The 23481-nt window shown below is 49.2% G+C and overlaps 1 protein-coding gene across 1 annotated transcript; it reads right to left on the reverse strand.

The window, feature by feature from the left end:
* Positions 1 to 7641: 7641 nt before the first annotated feature.
* On the reverse strand, positions 7642 to 23082 carry LOC135902533 (clotting factor G beta subunit-like). Its single transcript, XM_065432666.2, has 7 exons — positions 23051 to 23082; positions 18725 to 19006; positions 15879 to 15937; positions 14422 to 14522; positions 12927 to 13183; positions 10733 to 10899; positions 7642 to 7859 (listed from the first exon to the last, which is right to left on the reverse strand). Exons 3-7 carry the CDS (start codon positions 15879 to 15881, stop codon positions 7704 to 7706), a joined length of 684 nt encoding a protein of 227 aa, XP_065288738.1. The 5' UTR covers positions 15882 to 15937; positions 18725 to 19006; positions 23051 to 23082; the 3' UTR covers positions 7642 to 7703.
* Positions 23083 to 23481: the final 399 nt, after the last annotated feature.

Genomic DNA, 23481 nt, shown 5'->3' on the forward strand with positions numbered 1-23481 from the left:
TCGTTGGAAATGGAAGTGTTCACGCGTACATTGATTTGAGTGGGCAAAAATCATATATCGTGGGTTTGGCAAGTGAAACTCCAGAATTTAATTCCATTACTTTAATTTCACTGAAGCCCTGCCTCAGAGTTACGCGCTTCTGCTTTTAGGCATGGACACATGTGTTGCGTCCAACTTATCAGATATAAAGAATTTTCACCGATATTTAACACATGGCTATGTGAGCAGCGCGCTAGGCTTTTTGCACCCGTGCAAAACTGGATGGGTGTCAATGGTTTGCTGAAGGAGCGTTTTTCTTTTTGTCTTCTACCACAATGACTAGGACGGGAACCCCGCTTGCTGAAACAAAGCGTGCGAAACAACGTTATGCGTTGAATAATACGAACCGAACAGCTGCTACTCCGCACTTCGAGGAGTGCGTGGCATGGATAGAAGAGAGAGAGGGGGAGAGAAAATCAAGGCAGGAATGTTAACCAGTCAAGAGTCCTGCTGGCTACCCTGCGCTGGGAGAAGGGAGAAGGGGAATAGGAAGAATGAAGGGACAGAGAGAGAGTGTGTGTGTGTTTGATAGACAGATATATATATATATATATATATATATATATATATATATATATATATATATATATATATATATATATATATATATATATATATATATATATATATATATTGTTGCGGGAAGAAAGCAGGCCCACGAGTGTAAAATAACTTATATTTACAAATGATGGATATGGCGTTCAGGCAACCGCCAGACTTCGTCTTTCTCTAGTCCAATTCAACGTCTTCCTTCACTTCACCGTAACATCACCCTCCCGGTGGGGGAGCTCCGTCCCGGTGCAAGTTAAACAGCCTCACTTATTGGGGGGACATAGGGCTTGAGCCTGGTGACGTGAACAACATCACTGGTTAAGTTGGGAGGCACGGAAGGCTGACCGAGTGGGGCGATCTCGTAGGTCACGTCGGACAGTTGGCGTAAGATCTGGTACGGACCAGAAAAACGGGACAGTAATTTTTCCGACAAGCCGACACGACGTGAAGGCGTCCAGAGAAGGACAAGGGAACCAGGTGAAAAATGGTGGTCTCGGTGCCGAAGGTCGTAGCGTCGCTTTTGAGAAGCTTGCGAGACTGTGAGGCGATGACGGGCGACATCTCGGGCCTGGGCGGCTAAGTCAATAGCATCGCGAGCGTAAGCAGTGCTGGGTGACTGTACTGCGGAAGGTAGCAACGTGTCAAAAGGCAAGGTAGGGTCGCGGCCGTACAAAAGGAAAAATGGTGAAAATCCGGCCGTGTCGTGACGGGACGAGTTGTATGCGAAAGTGACGTATGGTAAAGCGACGTCCCAGTCGCGGTGATCGTTGGAAACGTACATGGCGAGCATTTCAGTGAGTGTGCGGTTGAGTCGCTCGGTGAGGCCGTTCGTTTGAGGGTGGTACGCGGTAGCAATCCGATGTTCTGTAGAACAGGAGCGGAGCAGATCATCAACGACCTTCGATAGAAAGTAGCGGCCGCGATCCGTCAGCAACTGGCGAGGGGCGCCGTGGTGCAGGATGACGTCTTTTAGTAAGAAGTCGGCGACATCTGTAGCGCAGCTGGTTGGCAGGGCTCGTGCGATGGCATATCTAGTGGCATAATCGGTTGCTACAGCAATCCATTTGTTTCCTTTGATGGAAATTGGAAACGGACCAAGGAGGTCGAGGCCCACACGGAAGAAGGGCTCTGTAGGTATATCAATGGGTTGAAGCAAACCAGCGGGAGGCATAGCAGGCGTCTTCCGGCGCTGACACAGGTCGCAAGAAGCGACATAACGGCGCACAGAGCGATAAATGCCAGGCCAGAAGAAGCGGCGCCGCAGGTGGTCGTAAGTACGAGTGACGCCCAGATGTCCAGCAGTAGGAGCGTCATGAAGTTGCTGGAGCACGGTGAGTCGAAGGTGCTTGGGGACGACTAGGAGGAGCTCCGGGCCGTCAGGACGAACGCTACGACGGTATAAAGTTCCATCGCGCAAGGTGAACATCCGAAGGGACGGGTCATTGGGCGAGGAGCTTAGGCGTTCCATAAGTGTTCGAAGAACAGGATCCTTGCGCTGCTCGTCGCCAATGTGGAGGAAGCCGGAGAGGGACAGAATACTGATGTCCGAGTCTGCATCGGTATCGTCCGGTTGATCCACGGGATTGCGGGACAGGCAGTCAGCGTCTTTATGCAGGCGTCCTGACTTATATATAATAGAAAATGTATATTCTTGTAGGCGCAATGCCCAACGTGCAAGTCGTCCAGTTGGGTCCTTCAAAGAGGAGAGCCAGCAGAGGGCGTGATGGTCGGTGACAACGCAGAAGCTCCGACCGAAAAGGTACGGGCGAAATTTCGCGACCGCCCATACGAGCGCGAGACATTCTCTCTCAGTAATGGAGTAATTTCGCTCGGGCGTGGAAAGGCGGCGGCTAGCGTAAGCGATGACACGGTCTTGGCCCTGTTGACGCTGAGCGAGGACAGCGCCGATGCCATGACCACTCGCGTCAGTTCGTACTTCAGTGGGCGCAGAAGGATCAAAGTGGGAGAGAATCGGGGAAGTGGTAAGCCGCTCAATCAGGGTAGAGAAGGCTTTCTCCTGTAGCGGTCCCCAAGAGAAAGAGGCGTCTTTCTTAAGAAGGTCAGTGAGAGGGTGAGCGATGTCCGCAAAATTTTTCACAAATCGCCGAAAATAAGAGCATAAGCCCAGAAAACTACGGACATCGTTCGTTGAACAAGGTACAGGAAAATTTCGCACGGCGTGAACTTTCTGTGGATCAGGTTGGATTCCGGCGGCGTTGACGAGATGACCAAGCATGTTAATTTCACGGCGACCGAAATGGCACTTGGAGGAGTTTAGCTGAAGGCCAGCCCTGCGAAACACGGAGAGTATGGTTGTGAGGCGCCGCAGGTGGCTCTCAAAGTTCGGCGAAAACACAATCACATCGTCGAGGTAACACAGGCATGTAGACCACTTCAAGCCGCGCAAGAGAGAGTCCATCATGCGCTCGAATGTAGCTGGCGCATTGCATAATCCAAAGGGCATGACTTTAAATTGGTACAGACCGTCCGGTGTGACAAAGGCGGTTTTCTCGCGGTCCATCTCATCGACGCTAATCTGCCAATAGCCGGAGCGGAGGTCAATTGACGAAAAGTATTGGGATCCGTGAAGGCAGTCAAGAGCGTCATCAATGCGAGGCAAGGGATAAACATCCTTCTTTGTTATCCGGTTGAGGTGACGGTAGTCAACGCAGAAGCGCCACGAGTTATCTTTTTTCTTTACTAAGACAACCGGTGATGCCCACGGGCTACTGGAGGGTTCAATGATGTCCTTGTCCATCATCCTGTCTACTTCTTTCTGTATGATGGCCCTTTCTGTTGCCGAGACACGATATGGCCGCCTATGAATGGGGCTGGCGTCACCGGTGTTGATGCGATGCGTGACAACAGATGTCTGGCCAAGTGGACGGTCGTCCAAATCAAAGATGTCCCGATAAGATGACAGGAGATGACGAAGAGCTGTTGTTTGCTCGGAAGGAAGGTCGGGGGCGATCATCTTAGAAACATCGTCCGCAGGCGTCGAGTACGAAGGAGTGGATGACAAAGGTCCGTTCGTACTGAGGAAGGATTCAGAGGTCAAAAAAGAAATCTGAAATTCTTCCAAAGGAGTGATATGCGCTATGGCGATACCGTGTGGCAAAACATGTGACGAGAACCCAAAGTTGAGGATGGGCACGCGAGCGCAGTTTTCGCGGATCCGAATTAAGGTGCTCGGTAGGGCAATATTACGCGACAAAACCACGTCAGTAAGCGGCGACAGGACGTACTCGCCATCAGGTACGGGAGGACAGGGCGTCAGCAGGACATTTGTAGCAGCCTGTGGAGACAGCCTTGCAAATTCAGCAGCACATAAGCGGTGTGGAGCACAAGTGGTTGCGTCGGCAGGAAGCGGCAGGTCCAACTGTACAACACCTGCGGAGCAGTCAATTTGGGCAGAGTGTTTCGAAAGGAAGTCGAGGCCGAGAATTAGGTCGTGTGGGCAGTGTTCAAGGACGATAAATAGAACAACGGTATAATGGCCCCCAATGGTCACACGTGCTGTGCACATTCCAAGGACAGGTGACGTACTCCCATCGGCGACTCGCACGGTGCACGGTACGGCGGGGGTCAGAACCTTTTTGAGCCGGCGGCGGAGAGCAGCGCTCATCACTGAAAGCTGCGCTCCTGTATCAACGAGAGATCTAACAGGAACGCCATCGACTTCAATGTCCAGCAGGTTTCCACATGTAGGCAGGGTCAATAGAGGATTTGTGGGCCGGGTCGGAGTTGCAGCTTCACCTCCGGGAGCTGCACCGCCTAGTTTCCCGAAGCGAAGCGACCGGTTGCAGAAGGGGACGAAGAGCGGTGAACGAGAGGCGAACGGGACCTACGACCTTGCGGAGACGGGGATCGGCTGGATCTTGGTGGAGCACTGTCGGCGTTGATGTTCCTAGTCGGCGTATAGGGCGAGAAAGTGCGATTGTCGGGTACTTGGCTGTAGTGACTCGGAGACGACCACCGAGGAGGCGACGACCAGTGGTTGCGGCAATGACGGGCGATGTGTCCAATACCGGAACAATTAAAACAGATGGGTTTATCATCCGCTGTGCGCCATTCAGCTGGGTTGCGACGGAGTGGTGGAAAGCTTTGCGTCCGGGAGCGAGCGGTCGGAGAAATTTGGTAGGTGTTGGTATGGCGGACTGAGCAGAGAGATGGAATGCCCAAACTTGCTATTTCCTCCCGAACGACCGCTTGTATAAGGGAGATAGCGGGTACGCTTTCCCGACAGTCTGAACGAACCGGAGCCGGGGCCATGGCCTCAAGCTCACGGCGAACGATGCGCGTTATTTCTTCCGGTCCTGCGGGCTGAACGAACCGCGGCGGGTCTTCGCAAGAAGATGTCGCGGCGGTATTGGGCAACCGGTCGAAAGTTTGAGTGACGCGGCGGCCCTTCGCTTGTTCGAAGCGCCGGCACTCCTTAATAATTGCATCCACAGTGGTACAATCCTTACACATCAAGAGATTGAAGGCATCGTCTGCAATACCTTTCAATATATGGCCAATCTTGTCTGTCTCGGTCATGTTGTCATCAGCCTTGCGACAGAGGGCCAGCACATCCTGTATGTACACGACATAGGATTCTGTGGACGTCTGAGCGCGGCACGCAAGTTCTTTTTGAGCTGCCAGCTGACGACCGACAGGTCTGCCGAACAGGTCTCGCATTTTTTCTTTGCAAACATCCCAGCTCGTTAGGTCAGCTTCATGTGTGTCATACCATTGCTTCGCAGTTCCCTTCAGATAAAATATTACGTTTGCAAGCATCATTGTAGGATCCCACCTGTTGTTGTCGCACACTCGCTCGTACATCGTAAGCCAGTCCTCGACGTCGACGTTGTCCGTGCCACAAAATGTTCCCGGGTCCCGTGGGTGAGTGAGGATGACCGTGGGCACGGGCTGCCGAGGCGTTGTCGCTTGTGTCGGTTGATTTGCCATTGTGGCAGCAGGTAGATGACGTCCGCTGCGAAGTTCCGTGGTGGTACCCCGCACCTTCCACCAAAATGTTGCGGGAAGAAAGCAGGCCCACGAGTGTAAAATAACTTATATTTACAAATGATGGATATGGCGTTCAGGCAACCGCCAGACTTCGTCTTTCTCTAGTCCAATTCAACGTCTTCCTTCACTTCACCGTAACAATATATATATATATATCGAGAGAGAGAGAGAGAGAGAGAGAGAGAGAGAGAGAGAGAGAGAGAGAGAGAGAGAGAGAGAGAGAGAGAGAGAGAGAGAGAGGTGCTCTCACGAGCCAGACATGCCCAGAAAGCACAAAGGTGCAGCAAGCAGCCAGCGGAGTGCCATCGATGTTCGGGGAAGTTTCTCTTTCACTCGCAGACCAAACGGCAGATCTAGAGTACGTACCGTATTTTCGCGATTCTAAGCACCCCCCTCTACTTTCGCGAAAAAATTTGGAAAAAACGTTTGCATGCGAATCTAAGCACCCCCCCCCCCCCTATTTGTTAGGAAGAGCGCGTAGCCAAGACTGCCAAGCGCGCTTGCTCGCTCTGTCATCGAGCCGGAGCCGTCGGAGTCCCGAGGTGGAACGCCGTCCGCGGCGCGATCTTGCCGCACAGCCGGACTGCAGAGCCGCGCGGACTCGTGAGTGGCAGTGATAGTGACTAAGCATCCGACACAAGCGGTGGGCTCACTGTCTGCACCGATTTTTCTTTTGGATGTTTGAAAAATAAAATGTTATTTCTCGCACCCATCTCGTCGTGATGTCGCAGCGAAAAGGGAGAGGGGGGGGGGTCATTCCAGATTTTTCGAATCTAAGCACCCCCCCTCACTTTGGGCATCGCGATCATGAAAAAAAGGGCGTGCTTAGAATCGAGTAAATACGGTAAGATTGTTCTTGAAAGTTGCGATTGAAATTAAAATTTTACTTTTCATGGTGGTATAAAATAATGAACCGCCTGCGTAAGCACACGTGCTTGTGTGCGTAGCTGGGTAGCAAAAAGCGTCGTACAGGCGCAACACCAGAGCACAAAGACATCGTTATACTTAAGATGCGGCACTAAGAAAGAACGATAAAAAATCCCACAAATATAATAGGGCGAGAATATAGGTAAATAATAGGTAATATAGGTATAGGTATAGGTATATAATGGGACATAATGTATACTTAGTGCTGAAAGAAAGGTACAAACTTGCGCTATATGTCTCCTGTGACCCATTACTTTAAGTATTTATAAGTTAGTGTCAAGTACACAGTTAAGCTTATGAAGTTAAATGGTATATATTTAATAAAACAAGACCTTTTTTCCTCAATTAGTACATATTTAAAGAAAATTATGTTGACGCAAGATTCGTTGTTTTAACCCGCCCTGGTTGCTCAGTGGCTATGGTGTTGGGCTGCTGAGCACGAGGTCGCGGGATCGAATCCCGGCCACGGCGGCCGCATTTCGATGGGGGCGAAATGCGAAAGCACCCGTGTGCTTAGATTTAGGTGCACGTTAAAGAACCCCAGGTGGTCAAAATTTCCGGAGTCCTCCACTACGGCGTGCCTCATAATCAGAAAGTGGTTTTGGCACGTAAAACCCCAAATATTATTATTATTATTATTCGTTGTTTTACACTTGGTTATTTAAAATCATAAAATAAAACAAATTGTGGGATTTTACGTGCAAAAACCACGATATGATTATGAGGCGCGCCGTAGTGGGGGACTCCGGAAATTTGGACCACCTGGGGTTTTTTAACGTGCACTTAAATCTAAGCACACGCGTGTTTTCGCATTTCTCCCCCATCGAAATGCGGCTGCCGTGGCCGGCATTCGATCCCGCGACCTCGATTTAAAGACATCGGAAAACATTGTTTATGTAAGACATTCTAATGTGAACAGCGGGTTAGCTTGCAGGGAGTCGCGGCATGCATATATATAGTGTCAGCGCAACGAAGTATGCAACTAAGCACCAGTGAAGGCAACATATTGCGTTTGTCAGCGTAAGGCTTGCAGGCCCGGTAAGAAGACAACTGCGAAACAAGAAGAAGCTTTTAATGCAGCCCATCCGCCGCAAGGAGTTGGGGGGGGGGGGAGGAGGGGAGTGCAGTGCTTAGGTGGATCCAGCGACCATTCGGCCGGCGTCGACCCGTAGAATTCAGTCCCTGTTCCGGGCAATCCAATCGAGGAACGCTGTGACGCGGGTGTAGCCACCAGGAAAGCGGCCGCCGCAACGGATGCCGAACGACACAATTCCTACCACGTTCCACCGAGAGTCGAGGTCCTGAGCAAGCATGGGTCCTCCAGAGTCGCCCTGAAAGAAGACAGTAGGGCGTGTGGAATTACAGACTTACCTGGCAGCATGTCTGCCGTGCTATTCCAAAGATCGTAGCGCGAAAAGATACAGGCACATACGCAAACGCACGCACGCACTCACGCAACGTGGAGCTTTCGAACTGAAGACCCCCCACCATAAGAAACTTCCGCAATTTACAGTGGCTCTGAAGTTTCCGAAATAGGCGGTTTTCGAGTTTCATCTTCTTCCGTCACCGTAGCGGGACGCTATAATATTTTTCATTGCGCGTCAAAGCTAAACGATGCTTTAAAAAGAAGTTTTCACAGTAGATAAGAGTGTTATTGGCAGCCGCCACATGCATATCTTGTCAGAAATAAGCAAATTTGCTGCATTCGTACTCAGTCCCGGCAATACAATTGTATTGAGGAGTGCTTGTACAAGCATGACCAAATGAGCATATAAGCTTATTTATCTCAACCTCTTGTTCACTGATAAGCTTCAAGGTACTATTCAGTGCACTAATCGGGCCGATAAAAGACAGGCTGCTAGTCACATATACTATTAAGTCACTTTATATTACGTCCCTTTATCATGCGCATTTCAGTTCAGCAGTTAAGCAATTACTAGATTTGACACATCGAACCCACAGGTGTGCGAACAGAGCAAATCAAGAAAAAGAAGAAACAAGAACTATATATAAGCAGCTCCAACGCACATGTTGGAATATATATGAAGCGAAGCGTTAGTTAAATGGTTAAGTGAATGCTATAAAAACAAATGACATGCGTCAAATTTTCTGATTTTCATCCAATGCGTAATATCACATGGTTATCTTTATCTTTATGTTTATATAGGCACCACACGAGACACTAATTTGAACTCATGCAATGTGAATGCTTGGTCACTACACCATTCACAAGCTATGCCGAGGTACGAATGCCAAATCGCACTGATGTACGGTGTGAGAAGTCTACGCAGTAATGTCACGAAGACGAACGCGACGCACTATGTTTGTCGAGGAGAGAATTTTGGTGACAGGTGCATGCACAGAAAACTGCGACACACTGTGCCTCTTGTGGCACACTGGCACATATCGGCGCACTATACGAAGCGGCCAACAAATGTTATGGGAATGTGCAATTTTAGAACAACAATGACGGACAGCACTGGCGACAATACCGGCCTAGAATCACTGGAAAGAGCTGAATAAAGCGATAAAGTGATGCTAAAGGTCCGTCTACGCCGCGTGTTAAAAGCGCGTGCCCCGAGAACGCTTGTAAGGGATATGGCGACGAAAGGTCCCGTGACACAGTCAATTCTATCACCATGCTGGCGGAGCGCGGGAAACAAATGCGACACCCTGAAATCTCTTTCAAGTGGCTCTACCGGCGGAGAATCGACCATACGTAACCTTCCGGGACAGGGCAAAAATTCCCCCCTAAATCCACGGTGACATGGCCGCTTCTCATAGGTTGGATCCAGGATCCTGATTTCCATGTGGGCATGTGCGCCTGGCATTTCGCGTGGAGAAGACATCCAAATCACATTCAGAGCAACAGCAGAGAAGCCAGACTCCTGCGTCACCTTCTTACCACCCATATGTGCCCTACCATGACACCCCGCTTCCCATTCCCTTATGCAGCGGTGGCGTAGAGGTAGAACACCCGCCTCGCGTGCAAGAGGTCCGTGGTTCGAATCCCGGTGCCGGCAATTTTCCACCGGATAAAAAAAAATCCGCGTGTTGATGAAATTGCACAAACAGGCCTGGAGTATGGCCTGATCCCGGTGACCAGAACCGGTAACGCACTCCCTCACCAGAGCAGGATTGGCCACCCTGGTGCAGTACTTGGCCACAACCTCCTATATGAACACAACAATCATTCCCTTCCAGCCGAGGAATAATAATTCAGAGCGGGAGTATCCTTTAAAAAAAAAAGAAGTTTCCAAGCAAGCCTCTTTTGGACGACAGGCTAAGAATGGCAGCCTACCCAGCGGCGCGTAACCAAATGGCTTAAGTAGAGGGGAGCGCATATATTAGTAAATTATGAAAATGAAAGCTGTTGAATGTAATGCGCTTTTATGATTAGAGGTGTGTGTGTGTGTGTGTGTGCTTTAGAAATACCGTTGTTCCGAATTTATATGCGCATGCTGGTTTTACGTTGTGGTGTAATTTACCACGCAGCACAGAGGTGTGCTCACTGGTGCTACCTTGTTGGACACATTTCAGTTCTATAGGCCGGGGCATACGGTGGCACATACCAAGTTGCCTATCGGAATGGAGTAGCCTGCAAGAAACTTAAGAAAAGTGAAAGACGCCGCTGAATATCATGCGCTACTACATTAGCAAGTGTTTGTTCGCTTTATAGATCTACTGACGCCGGACTAACATTATACGCACAGGCTTTATTTCGTGACTTATTGCGTGACGCGGAACAGAGATTGTGTGGGTCCTGGAGCGTGGCTCGCTTTTCTGTTGCGCGAGAAAAGGACTACAGAAAACCGCCGACATGGCCCAAACTTTGTGGAGGTATAAGCAAGGAAGGCTCCACTTTAAACAGGCCGAAAAGGCGACGCGCGCGCGTCGGAATTTAAGGGGAAGCCGTAGTGCAAAATGCAATAGTGGATAACCAGTTACACACACACACACACACACACACACACACACACACACACACACACACACACACACACACACACACACACACACACACACACACACACACACACACACACACACACACACACACACACACGCACGCACGCACGCACACGCACGCGCACGCACGCGCACGCACGCACGCACGCACACACACACACACACACACACACACACACACACACACACACACACACACAAGGTCTGGCGGCACTCACGTAAGTGTGTCACCTACCTGGCAGGAGTCGACGCCCGTGTAGTTCGCGGCGCACACGATGCCCTCGGTGATGCCATCAGGTAATGTGGCCAGGAAGCTGGATGATTGGCGGTAGATCTCGTTGCACTCATCGTTGCTGATGGCCAACGCGCCACGGGTCTGTAGCTTGGGCGGCTGCCGGCCTCCTGCAGCGAATTCGCCAACTCAATTAGAAAAGCTGCATCAGCGGAGATCCCACGAAAACGAGGAGGAATTTAACGGGGAGCCGTAGTGCAAAATGCAATAGTGAATAACCATTTATAGAATAACAAGGAGAAAGAGGAAGAGAGAGAGAGGAAGAAAATATGAGAAGCGCAGATACAGCTCGGTTGCACTTAAAGGGCCCCCTCACCGGACGACATAGCAAATTTGGGTTATACGCTGGAAGTGGTTACGTTTTGTCTAGGGAGCGCTCTACAAAGAATTGGTCTAATTGGTTCCTTAGTAGCAGAGATAGAAATATTTGGAGTGTCGTGAACCCATGATTTCGGGAAACGAGCTTCGCTGCCAACATGGACACTTTTTCCCGCTCGCCCCATCTAGCCTCCAATATTCGAGCCAGAGGATCGCATCACGTACACGTCACAGGCCCCGCCTTCTTTCTTTTTTTTTTCCCTCGCGTTTCTGCTCCGAGGCGCACTTCCTGTGACGGCCTCGCATAGTATCGCGCGTGGGCCGCTTTCTGGCGGCTTCTGCACTACAGTGAGCTGGATCACTCAGTGCGCGCACGTTTGGAGACAGTTTTGTTCTTTGGATACTATAGAGCATCTACTGTGCTACTGCCCATCTTTTGAGAATGAAAGACATGACTTCTGCACCACTCTCAGTCAGTTAGATAGAAAACCGTTCACCTTGAACGAGATCTTGGGACCAGGTCCTCGCATATCGCAGCTACAAAAAGCCACAAAAGCGCTTCTGCGATATTTGAAAGCTACCGGATTGATTCACCGTCTGGAATCCGGACCGAGTGACCGAATGACATCCCCAGTTGACTTTCTCTTCTTTTAATCTATAGCCGTCCTCTTTTTCCTTTCCCAGTGTAGGGTAGCCAACCGGGCTCAGTCCTGGTTAGCCTCCCTGCCTTTCATTTATCATTTGCGCTCTCTCTCTCCCTTGGATGCACGATTTGCACGAGTGAGAATAAGCAGACGAAACGGAAGTGTCTCCCTCTTGCTATGGCACGGAGTAAAACGAAGCGTCGCAGATACACTCGGTTTGCAGGATTTATTATTTGTCTAAACTTTAAATTGTCTATCATAGTGAAGCAACAGATCAGACAAATAACTGCTGTAGCCTTGAATAATCCTCGTAGTCACGTGTCACGGTGATTGACGATTGATACGAATAACGCAGACACATTTGTGCGTCTGACCTCGACTCTCCAGCCCTTCCGGCTGGGAGCGTGGTGACCTGAAGAAGGGCGCGCGGCGTTTGATTTGAAATTTCAGCTATTTTCGGGCGGCGCGCGGCGGTGTAATGCTTTGCAGGCACGATCGTCAGCACGCATTGCATGTACTGCGCTTGACTGTTTAAGACGGCCAAACCTGGTTAAGGGCTCTCGTGGTCAAGGATGTTAGTCTACGGCGAGAGAACGTCCTGCTGGCTACAAATATGTTTAACAACAACGTGAAACCACAACAACCTTTCCACCCTTCTTTCCTAGCTCTTCAAATGCGTTGATATTGACTGAATAATTTACTTCAACGAAATGATATTGGCGAGTTACACCAACAAATTCTTCAATTCTCTCTCTCTCTCTCTCACACACACACACGCACGCACACATACGCAAGCACGCACAGAGAGAGGGAGAGAGATATGGTGGACACATGATCAATGTGTGCTCAATGTGTTTTCTTTAGTACTGGTGATAACGCGCTAAAACTAGCCAGGGCAAAATGAACGAACATTCCCATATTGCAACTCTGGTCAACTTGACAAGGGGTTTTTTTTCCTCTTCTTCCTCCTTTTATTCTCTTTACCCCTTTCCCCAGCACAGGGTAGCCAGCCGGTACTCACACTGGCCAACCTCCCTGTCTTTCCTCCCCTTTTCTCTCTCTCTCTCTCTTGACAAGGGTTCACTTGACATTCGGTGCCGCTTGCAGAGTATATGGCACATGCGTGCTGCAAAATGATCCCGTTACTGTGGCCTAGCAGAAGTGCTCGCGCTCACCGAAAGACGTGAGTCCCCAGCCGAGCACGACCACGTGTTTGCTGAGCTTCAAGTCCGGCTGCGGCAGGCACACCGGTCCGATGTGGCTACCGTAGGGTGCCTTTGTGGCGGTCTTCACGAGCGCGATGTCGTTGTAGATGCTGCGTTGACGGTAGCGCTCGTGCCTCCGTATCCAGAGGATGGGAAGTTCGGCGCCGTGCGAGCTTACCGTCTCGTTCAGTTCCACGATGCCGAGACGCACTTTGTACATCCCGATGCTGCAAAAATGACACGGACGACCGCGACCACTCTCACAGATTACGAGGCACACGGTGTGAACGGGCACATCCCAACGAAGCTCTAATCGTAAGGCACAGAGAAAGCTAGAGAGAAAGAGGCACTTTAACGAATCCTGGAGAGGTTTGCCTGGCTGCGCACCTTGCGTGCTACTTCAGATGCGGATGCACTGCGTGTCATTTCGTTTCGAGTGCCATTAGAGAGTAATAATAGCCACGTACAGGGACCAGGTAACGCTGCGCGCGAGGTGCCATAGGGTGTTTCAGCTAACGGTACCCGAATGCGAGAGGCGCAGTGGTGTTCAGTGTCCGCTTGCGCAACTTCGACTATACTGAAAATAATAATTAGCTGTAGCTCTGAACTAATTTATTTAAACAAGATGTTAAGTGCGAAGCTTGTATAGCGCATTGAAAGGCACCCGATTGTTTTCTTTGCACGAAGAATGTTATATGTGTCGTGTTTTTAATTATTCTGCGTTGAAAGAAAAGGGCACGAGATTTGAAAAAAATTATCACGTGGCTATAGGAGCTTCCACGCAGATGCGTTACTGCGTTCAATCCATGACGCACACGGCGTGGTATAAGAATAGGCCGCGAAAAGGGTAGATTGGAGAGAACCTTTCTGGGGACGTAATGTGGCCACGAAAGTTATCGATAAATTGTTTATGCCAATTCCAGAGGTCTGTCAGTGTTTTCAGCTTCTCGCCATTAACAACCCGCGGAGAAGGTAGGGAGATCGTGACAGTGAGTGGGCCGTCAACGATCCGCCATCACTTTCACATCGTGGCAGATGGAGGCAACAGAAATTACTGTTCCTGTAATCACAGCGATGCGTTCTCATAATCAAGGAATAAACAAACAAATAAACCGCATGTCTTAAGAAGTCTACAGCTCTAGATCATTATAACAATACCTATCTCCACACATATATATATAACTGGAATTATCCCAACTCGAAGAAACTGGAGTAGCTATTGCCTATGATTATCTTAAGGGAGCAATTTTACTGCAGAGAAGTCAAGCACAGTCAGAAATGCTGCGCAGGAAAGTGACGCCAGACGCCTTCTTCACATTGAGCAGCAACGCCTTTTCCCCAGCGTACAAGGAACAAAAAAAAAAGGCGCTCTGAAAGTCAATTCCACTCAACATTGGCAGCCATCTTCACGTTTTTGTCCCTGTAAAATGCAGCACCAAGTAAATCAATGGAAACGCATGCGTACTCGTTTCTGAAGTCGTAGAAGCATTGCGCCGCCGTCAGCACAGTGTCACGGTCCAAAAGAGAACCACCGCAGAGGAATTTGTCCCCTTTGAATATGGCCGCCTGCGTGATGGTGAAAATAGTCACACTATACATGCGCACGCACATAGATACAAGACTGCGATGACTTAGCACTCCAAACAGGCGCGCGGAAATTAGTGCGAGATTATATATAAATATATATATATATGAGAGGAAAGGGGGTTAACCAAAGGGCCCGATTTTTATTAATCATAACTTAAAAAGTCAACAAGCACCGACACCAAGGACAACATAGGGGGAATTACTTGCGCCTAATAAATAAAATAAAGAAACGATAAATTAATGGAAATGAAAGTGGATGAAAAAGCAACTTGCCGCAAGTGGGGACAGTAGGGTTCTGCAATGGGCCATTGCAAGGCATATTCACTTGTAATGAATTTCCAATGAGACCAGTTTGGAGATAGGAACCATCAAATTCGTCGTATAATGATGCAGTGTTGTCCCGCTTACTTCTAAGCAAAACGCTCTTTCATGAACTGAAGAAGAAAAGTAACTGGAAAGCCCATATCATAAGAAGCCAACGTATTTTGTGCCACACTTGGGGAAATAACATGCCGGAACTGGGGCTATGCTGGAAATTCATTTCAAGTGGACGCGTCTTGCACACTCACCGGCTTGAATCAGTAAATTGGAAATGGTACCGTAAAGTAATTAATTTCGGATTTAATTAGTCATTTTTTGTTAATAAGTCGAATATGTGTTTCGATTTCTTGTGCTATTAATATCCGCCTCTTCCAATAATCCAGCTCAAGGACACGCATTATGCTTTCTGCCAGAGGCGACATTAAAAATTCCTCAAATTTTAAAAATAATCGCCCCGTATGACGCAACTGATGGTGCATGGTCTGTTCCGGACCACCGTTATTTGCAATTCGCTGCTCGAAGAGGCAGGACGTGTGTCGAGCGAGCCCCTGAACAACACCTTGAAATATGGCGAACGCGGTTTAAATCGTGGATCCGGTACTCCAAATAGGTGCAATGTAGTGCTAACGCATTCCTCTCGCACTTGCCGCTAAATCGACAGTGGTTTTTTTTATTTTACCACAGGACAGTCACTTCTAGCTAGAAGAGCCGTGGACGGTAGTTACCTTTCCAATATCTGCACACCAAATCAATTAACCGTCTATCACCACGTTTACTAGTCATATTGGTCGGCCCACTTGAAGTTTCGTCAGTCAGGACGCTGTTCAGGCTTTGAATGTCGCTCAGCGCATGTATAAGATGCTCATTGTCGTATTGTGCAGAATGCAAAAACAGACTCGCACCTCTGTTGTTTGCCTTCCAATATATGCCGAGTAATAATTTATATTACCATAAAAACGCTTATAATGCAGCGATGAGAATTGCGAAGCGGCTACGACTATTCGAGATGCTCACCATCCAAGGCCATTTAGACCTGCCGATTCCTCTTGGATCGCCGTCGACCGAGCCGCAGCCTGAGTCGCAAAAAAAAAAATGGTATGAATAAGCACATGACTATTTGATTTCAGAAACAGAGATGGAGAATACAGAAGCAACGCACTCGATGAGCATGTTTCAGGGTACCTCGGTGTATACCGGATACACCAACTGCGATGCGAGGCATCTTGCAGCTTCGCCCAGAAAGCTTATTCGGGAACTTGGTGAAATATGCTTCTGCGTTAAAGTTATAAGCAGCGGAGGGATGCGGGGGGGAGTGATAGCTGCGATTAGGTCCCTTTACCTTGTTGACATTACTGCTCTCTTTTATCTGTCGTTGCTCATAATACCTGTCGGGTTAAGGACTGCAAAGATGAGGCGCCAAATTTGAAAGAATGTTCCAATTCAATGGAATTCTGGTGTTTTACGTGCCAAAACCACGATTTGAGTATGAGGCATGTCGTAGTGGGGACTCCGGAATAATTTTTGACCACCAGGGGATCTTCAACGTTCCCCCTATGCTCGGAGTGAGTGAGTTAGAACTTTATTTAGGTCCTGAGGGGAAATCAATCCGGCGGCTCCACCCAGGTCGGGGCCGGTAGACAGAGTCCTTCGGCGACGGCCCGGGCCCTCTGGACAGCCTTGAGCTGAGCGATGAGTTCTCTGCTTCTGAGCGCTGAGTCCCAGGAAGACTGGTCGGGGAAGTCCGTGCGCGCGTTGGCAGGGCACAGCCAGAGAATGTGTTCGAAGTTGTATTCGTGGCCGCGGTGTGGGCATTCAGTAGGAAGGTCAGGATTGATCCTGCTTAGTGTTGTTGGTGTGATGTATGTCCTAGTCTGCAACTGTCTGTAAGTGACGGCCTGTGATTTTTTGAGCTTTGGGCGAGAAGGAGGAAAAATTCTTCGTGATAACCTATGATTTGAAGTGATTTCGTGGTATGATACGAGCGGGTCTTTTTTGTTTAGGTCCCTCCAGGCTGGGTTGAAGCGAGAGGGCGGACCGCAAACGTGGAATGTGAGCTCTCGCGCCAGTTGGTGTGCCCGCTCGTTCGGATTACAGTCAGGAGGCCAGGAAATGTTGCCCATGTGGGCCGGGAACCATGGGATGTGTGGGGACGTGAGGTCGTCTCCTCCCGTTTCTTGGAAGAAGATGGTGTTGATAACCGTTGCTGCTTTCCTAGAGACGAGGGCCGACGAGATGGTTCTAATAGCTGTTCTTGAGTCCGAGTAAATGACTGGCGCTCCTTTGCAGCTTCGAAGGGCCACCGCGATGGCCATTTCTTCTGCTTCGTGAGTGAAGTTGGTTACTACCGTGGCTGCGTTGACGAGTGAGCCATGGGCGTCCATCACAGAGACCGCGTAAGCGCCTCGATTCCAATATCTGGCCGCGTCAACGAAGAGGACTTGCGTTTCGTTACGTTTGATGTTGTCAAGGATTGCCTTCGCTCTCGCTTTTCTCCGCCCTTCGTTGTGGGTGGGGTGTATGTTTCGTGGGATGGGATCAACAGTTATTGATCTCTTGGTGTTTGTGCATAGTTGCGACTTCCCTGATGGCATGAAGAGGGGCTGTACGCCTGCTTCTAGTAAGATCTCGATGCCCGCCCTTGTGAGTGAGAGCCGACTAATTTGGGAGTTTCGCTGTGCCTAACGCGTCACTGACGGACGCGTTAGAAGGAGCCTCGCTGACATCAGACATAGACGCGTCCATGTCGGATGTGTCATCGGTTTGGGTGACGACGGCCCTGCGTTTGTGTGTGCTACGCGATGCGACCACGGTCCCTGAAGATTGAGGGATGGGTGTTGTTTGTTAAGATACGGCCTTCTAGCCTGGCTAGGGTTGCCCCGAGTTCAGCTTCCCTCTCTAGTGTTGTATTCCCTCTCTAGTGTGTGTATTCGCGGGCCTGCCACGTGCTCTGACTGTGCCTTACCTGGCTTTGAAGTTGGCGGTTCAGAACCATTGTTGGCGACCATGTCGGCCCATGTCATTTTCTTGCCGGGCCGCCTGGAGCTGGATCTCGACCGGGATCGGCCCCTGGAGCGGGAGCGCCCTCTGGATCGGGCGCGTCCTTTGGATCGGGCGTGTCCTCTGGATCGGGCGTGTCCTCTGGATCGGGCGCGTCCTCTGGATTGAGAGCGCTGTTTGGGGATGGAGCCACCTGCCGGATCCTGCTGCATGGCCGCTTGGTCATTGACCTCGTACGGGTTGGCTTCTCTGTCGGAGCGGTTTCGTCTTCTTCTCCAGCGTCTTCGCACGACGTATGGGATGTGAAATCTTTGTCTGCACGAACGGTCGCCCGTAGGGTGATTGCCCTCGCAGAGCTTGCATTTCGGGGTGCAGTTGTGTAGTTCAGCAGCGCCGTTTGGAAGCGCTTCTCCGCAGTTGTGGCATTTACTTCTCTCTTCTTTGCCAATGCTCGGAACACGGTCTTTTTTTGAATTTCGCCCCCATCGAAATGCGGCAGCCGCGGCCGGGATTCGATCCCGCGACCTCTTGCTTGGCAGCACAATACCATAGCCGCTAAGCCATCGCGACGGGTAGGATGTTTCAACTTCAAGGACAAAAAAAAAGAAAGAGTAAATTGGTTCACAATAGTATCGCATAAGGCTTAGGAGCCAACCTTGCGCATGCTGAGGTGTTCCAAATAGCGCACTGCTATCGACCTATACGTTATCCATGTCACCACATTTGCCCGTGCTACATATGAATGAGCATAGCGCATGCCTGCCGAGAAAGAAAGCTAGAGAGATATATACTGAGAGCGATATATATAGAGAGAGAGAGGGGGGAGGGGGGGGAGCTCCCGGTCTGCCCATTATACTACAAACCTCGTTCGTTCCGGGGCCCCTGGTCAACGGATGATTGCCTGATGAATAGCGGGTCCGCGCTCGGTGCCGTCGGGCTCACGACGTCGGCCGACGGGCAACACACCAGCTGCGATTGTTCGGTTGACGAACCGCACACTTGTGGTCGGAGCCCGCGACCAGCCGACGCAACCAGGGACGGGCACCAGGTCAAGGGCACGCACCGGCCGGGATCCTCGCCGCCCTCACTCGCCGTGGCCCGGCACGCTTCGGAGCTGGATTCGGTCCAGTCCGGACCGCACTGCACTGCATACAAAAATTCACTGGTTAGTCAGTGGGCAATTCGGGCAGTAAGTTTTATATGTTCGGAGGCCATGAAACAAACGTGAAGCGACAAGGACCACGTAAGAAGCGATGGAGCAGAATACGACATATCTAGTAACATCAGTAAATGTAAACATAGCAGTGCGTGCTTGAGGGGGACGAATATTAGCAGTATGTGCTTGAAGGGGATATAAACACAGCGGATACGAAACACCAGTAGGTAGCATTCCAGTTGATATGCTAAATTGAAACATATAGTGTCATTCAACCAAAACAAGAGATAGATTTGCAGGAAGATGGAGACTTGAAGTGATTAACAGTAGTAGAACATGGAATGTAGCTGGAGCCAACGTTTTGTCAGAGGCATGTTAATCATAGTGACATTTAAGTAGCTTATGAACTCGAATATTAGCCGGCAGTGCAGTGGCAAAGACCACTGCCCCATTGCAATGGGGAACAGATTCATCATCATCACGATTATCCCGAGACGAAGGAGTATAGTTGGACAGGGTCTAGAATGCGTAGAGCAGGTAGACGGTCGGCTACCTGTGCACATGATTAGGGCAAAAAAAGAAAGCGATGTAAGTATAAGGGAAACGTAGCATACGGTCGAATAGACAAAGTGGAGTAATACGATCGGAAAATTGGCAAGTTATGACCATTTCTGCTCACTCAGGACTAGGGCAAATTGAGGCCCATGGGAGAGGTCTCTCCTCTACAGTGGAGTTAATTATGCTGATTATAATGGCCAGGGCTTCTTCCATATCGATGTGAAACGTTATCAGGGCGTCATGGATGATACATTCTTCGTCGTCCTCATCGCCACCATGACATCAGTATCAGAAACTCCACGTTACTTCTGGACGGAAGACTCCTCGCAACCTTCTTCAGAGTTTAACTACCCCTGTTCCAAGGGATTATCATTTATTCTATTAGGGTTGCTCGAACAGAGCAACGCCCGAATCGAATACGAATATTCGAAAAAGACGACCTCCTAAAATTAAATTGAATATAGGGTGCTTCCTAAGCAAAGGGAAAATAAAGTTTGTAAGGAGTCCGTTTGTTTCCCATCACTACACGAAAATGGTCGTGTAAGTCCACTTAGCAACTTCGCTGTAAAACAGAGGTTTATGGTCATTATACGATCCACCCATCTAATGCCATTCGCAACTGGGCGTTCGGTAAATTGAGGAGCTTGTAAATGAGAAACAATTGCTTACAATTTTATGGTGCAGCATGACAGTGACACTGCTAAACAAGGGAACAGCGCACCACCAGACGCACGTGGAGTGTTACGTTCGTTGAAGGGAACTGTGCTACTACAGCACTGGACATGGTTTAAAGTAATGCACACAGGGGAACATTCCCTAAATAATAAATTGCTCCCATCTAGACTACAACAAGTGCTGTTCTCTCTACACAGTTGAACAGAAAAAGAATATTGAGCAATTTCAAATAGTGAATTCTCGGATCGAATATGAATCGACTAGCAATTACTATTCGATTCGTATTTGAACTGCCAATAAATCACTCGCATACGTCTTTATACCCCCTTCTTTATCTGTCCCTTCTCTCTCTCCACCTTCTCCCTTCACCCAGCGTAGGGTAGCCAACCGGACTCTTGACTGGTTAACTTCCCTGCATCCCTTATATCCTCTCTCTTTCTCTCTCTCACACACCCTCCCTATTTTTCATTTCACCGGTCGTGTTACTGTCTCAGGTCTATCTAAATACCTCCTTTTAAGCGTTTCTGTTCGCTTTCATCTGTACTAATTTGATAATAACCTCGTCCGCCTGCTTTCCGTCAATGAGATCCCCTGATGAAGTGCTTGATAGATTAAGTGCTTACGATATATAGCGTAAAAAAAGTTTTGTATTCGAAAGTAGACAAAACGCGGCACCCGCAGGTGCAGCAAGCGAGCGCCAACTATCATTTCCTTCCGTTGTCAGGGTAATGGGAGGCACAGGATGACCGAGAGAACCTAACGAGCGTAAACTCGGTCATTAGTGTCGGAGTTTTAGTTTTAGCTACCGTTGTGACTGCATTTAGATCCTTTTCGCCATAAGAATGAAGTGTGACGGCCCGTATTAATAAGAACAGTATTTGTTGTCAAACACAAGCGCTATAAACTAAAATGTCAGTCTTATTCGACCGCTGTTCAAGGTATTGTGCCCGAAACCTTGACACATGAACGATGGCGTACCGACTGTTTTCTTAGTGGGAATGTTAGCAACATCATCGCATGTTGTTAACACGGCGATGACTATTACTCGAGCTTTATATAGGTCAACATCTACGCATCCGTGCTTGATTTAGCTGAAAGCCACTGTGAAGTATTCATTCGTCCGAAAGCTGTGAGAAACGGAAGCGATTTGTTCAATGTCGCACGAAATATAGCTCACCCGCTCATATATTTAAGTATTTCTATAGAGTGAATCTGTCGTATTCATCTGCTGTACCCTAAATCTTAACACAATATTTATTTATTTGGTAAATTAATTTATTGCTACGCTGGAGAAATGCCCATCGATCGAATGCATTTAGGCATACCGCATGACCCGTGGCGTTAAAACCCATTCGAATCGGGTCTACAAACATAAAGAAAAACAATTCTGTGAGCACACTGTGAAGCGTCTGATGACCACTGTGCTGTGAAGCACAATCACAATGTGAAAACTACCAATGTGAAGGCAACCGTTGGCTTCATTCTCACGGAGCCCATATGCTACATAGAGTTTCGGCTGCTTACATGAAACAATAAACTGTTCTGGAAGGGGGGTGGTGAAAAGCGTCTTTATTTTAAAAATCAAATACTGGCCTCTGGGTCTAGGTCGGTCGCGCATCTCCGATATCAGGACCATTTTAGATCGCAGCGCTTGACGCCCGTTGCTGCGGCGAGCGTCGGCGTGGGCGTCGGCGTAACCGAGCGAACGAGCAAAGGATGAAAGAGCGAACGCAGAGGACGCTAGGAGGAAAGCGGAGGAGGAGAGTATGGCGAAAGCGTAAGAAAAGAAAGCGTAGGGCGGCGACGATGGCTACGAGATGGCACCAGAGTAGCAGCGCGCGTCGTCTGGGAGGTCCGTGTGCGGCGGCTGCTGTGCATCGCGCCCACGCGTCGCCCACGCGCTGCCTCTCGCCATCTCCCGATTAGCGAGGCAGTCGCGCCTCATTTCGCTCCATTCGCAACATGCCGCACGAGGCATATTGTCCGCGCCAGTCAATATATCGCGAAATGAAAACACGTAAAGAGCTGAGCTCAAGATTCGCATTAGGGAGTATCGTACTCGTCGGTGAGTTTTTTTCGAAGCAACTTATCATTCACTTCAATGTCGCAAAAATGCCGCCAACTGTTCATTCAAGCCGCTAAACCAAGTCAGACAAGACACGGCATAGAATATACTTTAAGTACAACCGCAAAACACCTGTTTGGCTTGAAGAAGGCAGTTTGTGATCATGCTGGAAAGTTTTTATTTTTCGTTATTTTAACCTCTTTAAAAATATACGTGCTCAACATTTGCTACACAAAGCCTGAAATTGATTAAGGATAGAAGCCCCCATATACCAAAATATTTGTAAACAATCACTCCTGAAGCATAAAACGACCTTTCACTGAAGTGGCCAACTTGTTCCAAGTTCTTTGTGCTTGATCACTCTATTCATCAACGGTGCTACAGGAGAAACACCAAAGAGATGCGCCGCCGAGTGATGCACAATCACAGTTCGAAAATTGGCGAGGCACATATTCTAACGCACGCAGCCACATCGATTACGCGACAGGGTAACATACCTAGTGAGAGCTGAAGAAAAGCGACTGCAGCGCCAGCAATGACGACAACGGCGGACCTCTTGAAAAGGTGAGAAACGGGCCAGGATAACCACTTTACACCAGAATCAGGGCCCATGCCTCGTTTTTTTTCGACGCCCGTTAGCGTCGTCAGCAAGCTCCTTTACGTCGTGCTGCCAGAACAAAAACACAGGCGGTTGCAACAACTTAGCGGGGGGCGTTACCCCTTCTTTCCACTCACCTGCTTCGAGGATAGTCCGGAATCTCACGGTCGCTCGCAGGCACCTGTTATTCAGCGGTCGAAGGAAGTTACCACAGGAAGGCGCAACTGGCGCCGGCGATCTTTCCATACCTTGCTTGGCACGTGCGCTTAATCGAGCGGTGGGGCTTGCAGTGGGAACGGTCGATACACGTTGGCCGTACAGATTGGGAGCTGCTTACACGCTTCAATGCACGCTGCGACATGTGTCACAGGAGAGTCGTTCACACATATTACGTGTGGCGACGGCATGGACCAGTGCCTGCAGCATCAACCTCATTTAGAGGCAATTAAAGGAGTTGGCGGCAAGAAAGTTAGCAGCTTGGATGTGTTTTACTTTTCTTGTTTTTCTTTTTGTTGATGCCAGTAAGGGGGGATACTCGCGTCTGTAAAAACCGTGTAGGATATTATCT

The sequence above is a fragment of the Dermacentor albipictus genome, chromosome 3 (assembly GCF_038994185.2).
Source record: "Dermacentor albipictus isolate Rhodes 1998 colony chromosome 3, USDA_Dalb.pri_finalv2, whole genome shotgun sequence".
Lineage (NCBI taxonomy): Eukaryota > Metazoa > Arthropoda > Arachnida > Ixodida > Ixodidae > Dermacentor > Dermacentor albipictus.

Excerpts from the sequence above, each read along its gene's own strand:
- LOC135902533 (XM_065432666.2), bottom strand. Across the intron at positions 13,184-14,421 it reads TTCTACGACTTCAGAAACGA|CATCGGGATGTACAAAGTGC; the intron begins GTACGCATGCGT and ends TCATTTTTGCAG. Across the intron at positions 7,860-10,732 it reads CGGGCGTCGACTCCTGCCAG|GGCGACTCTGGAGGACCCAT; the intron begins GTAGGTGACACA and ends GTCTTCTTTCAG.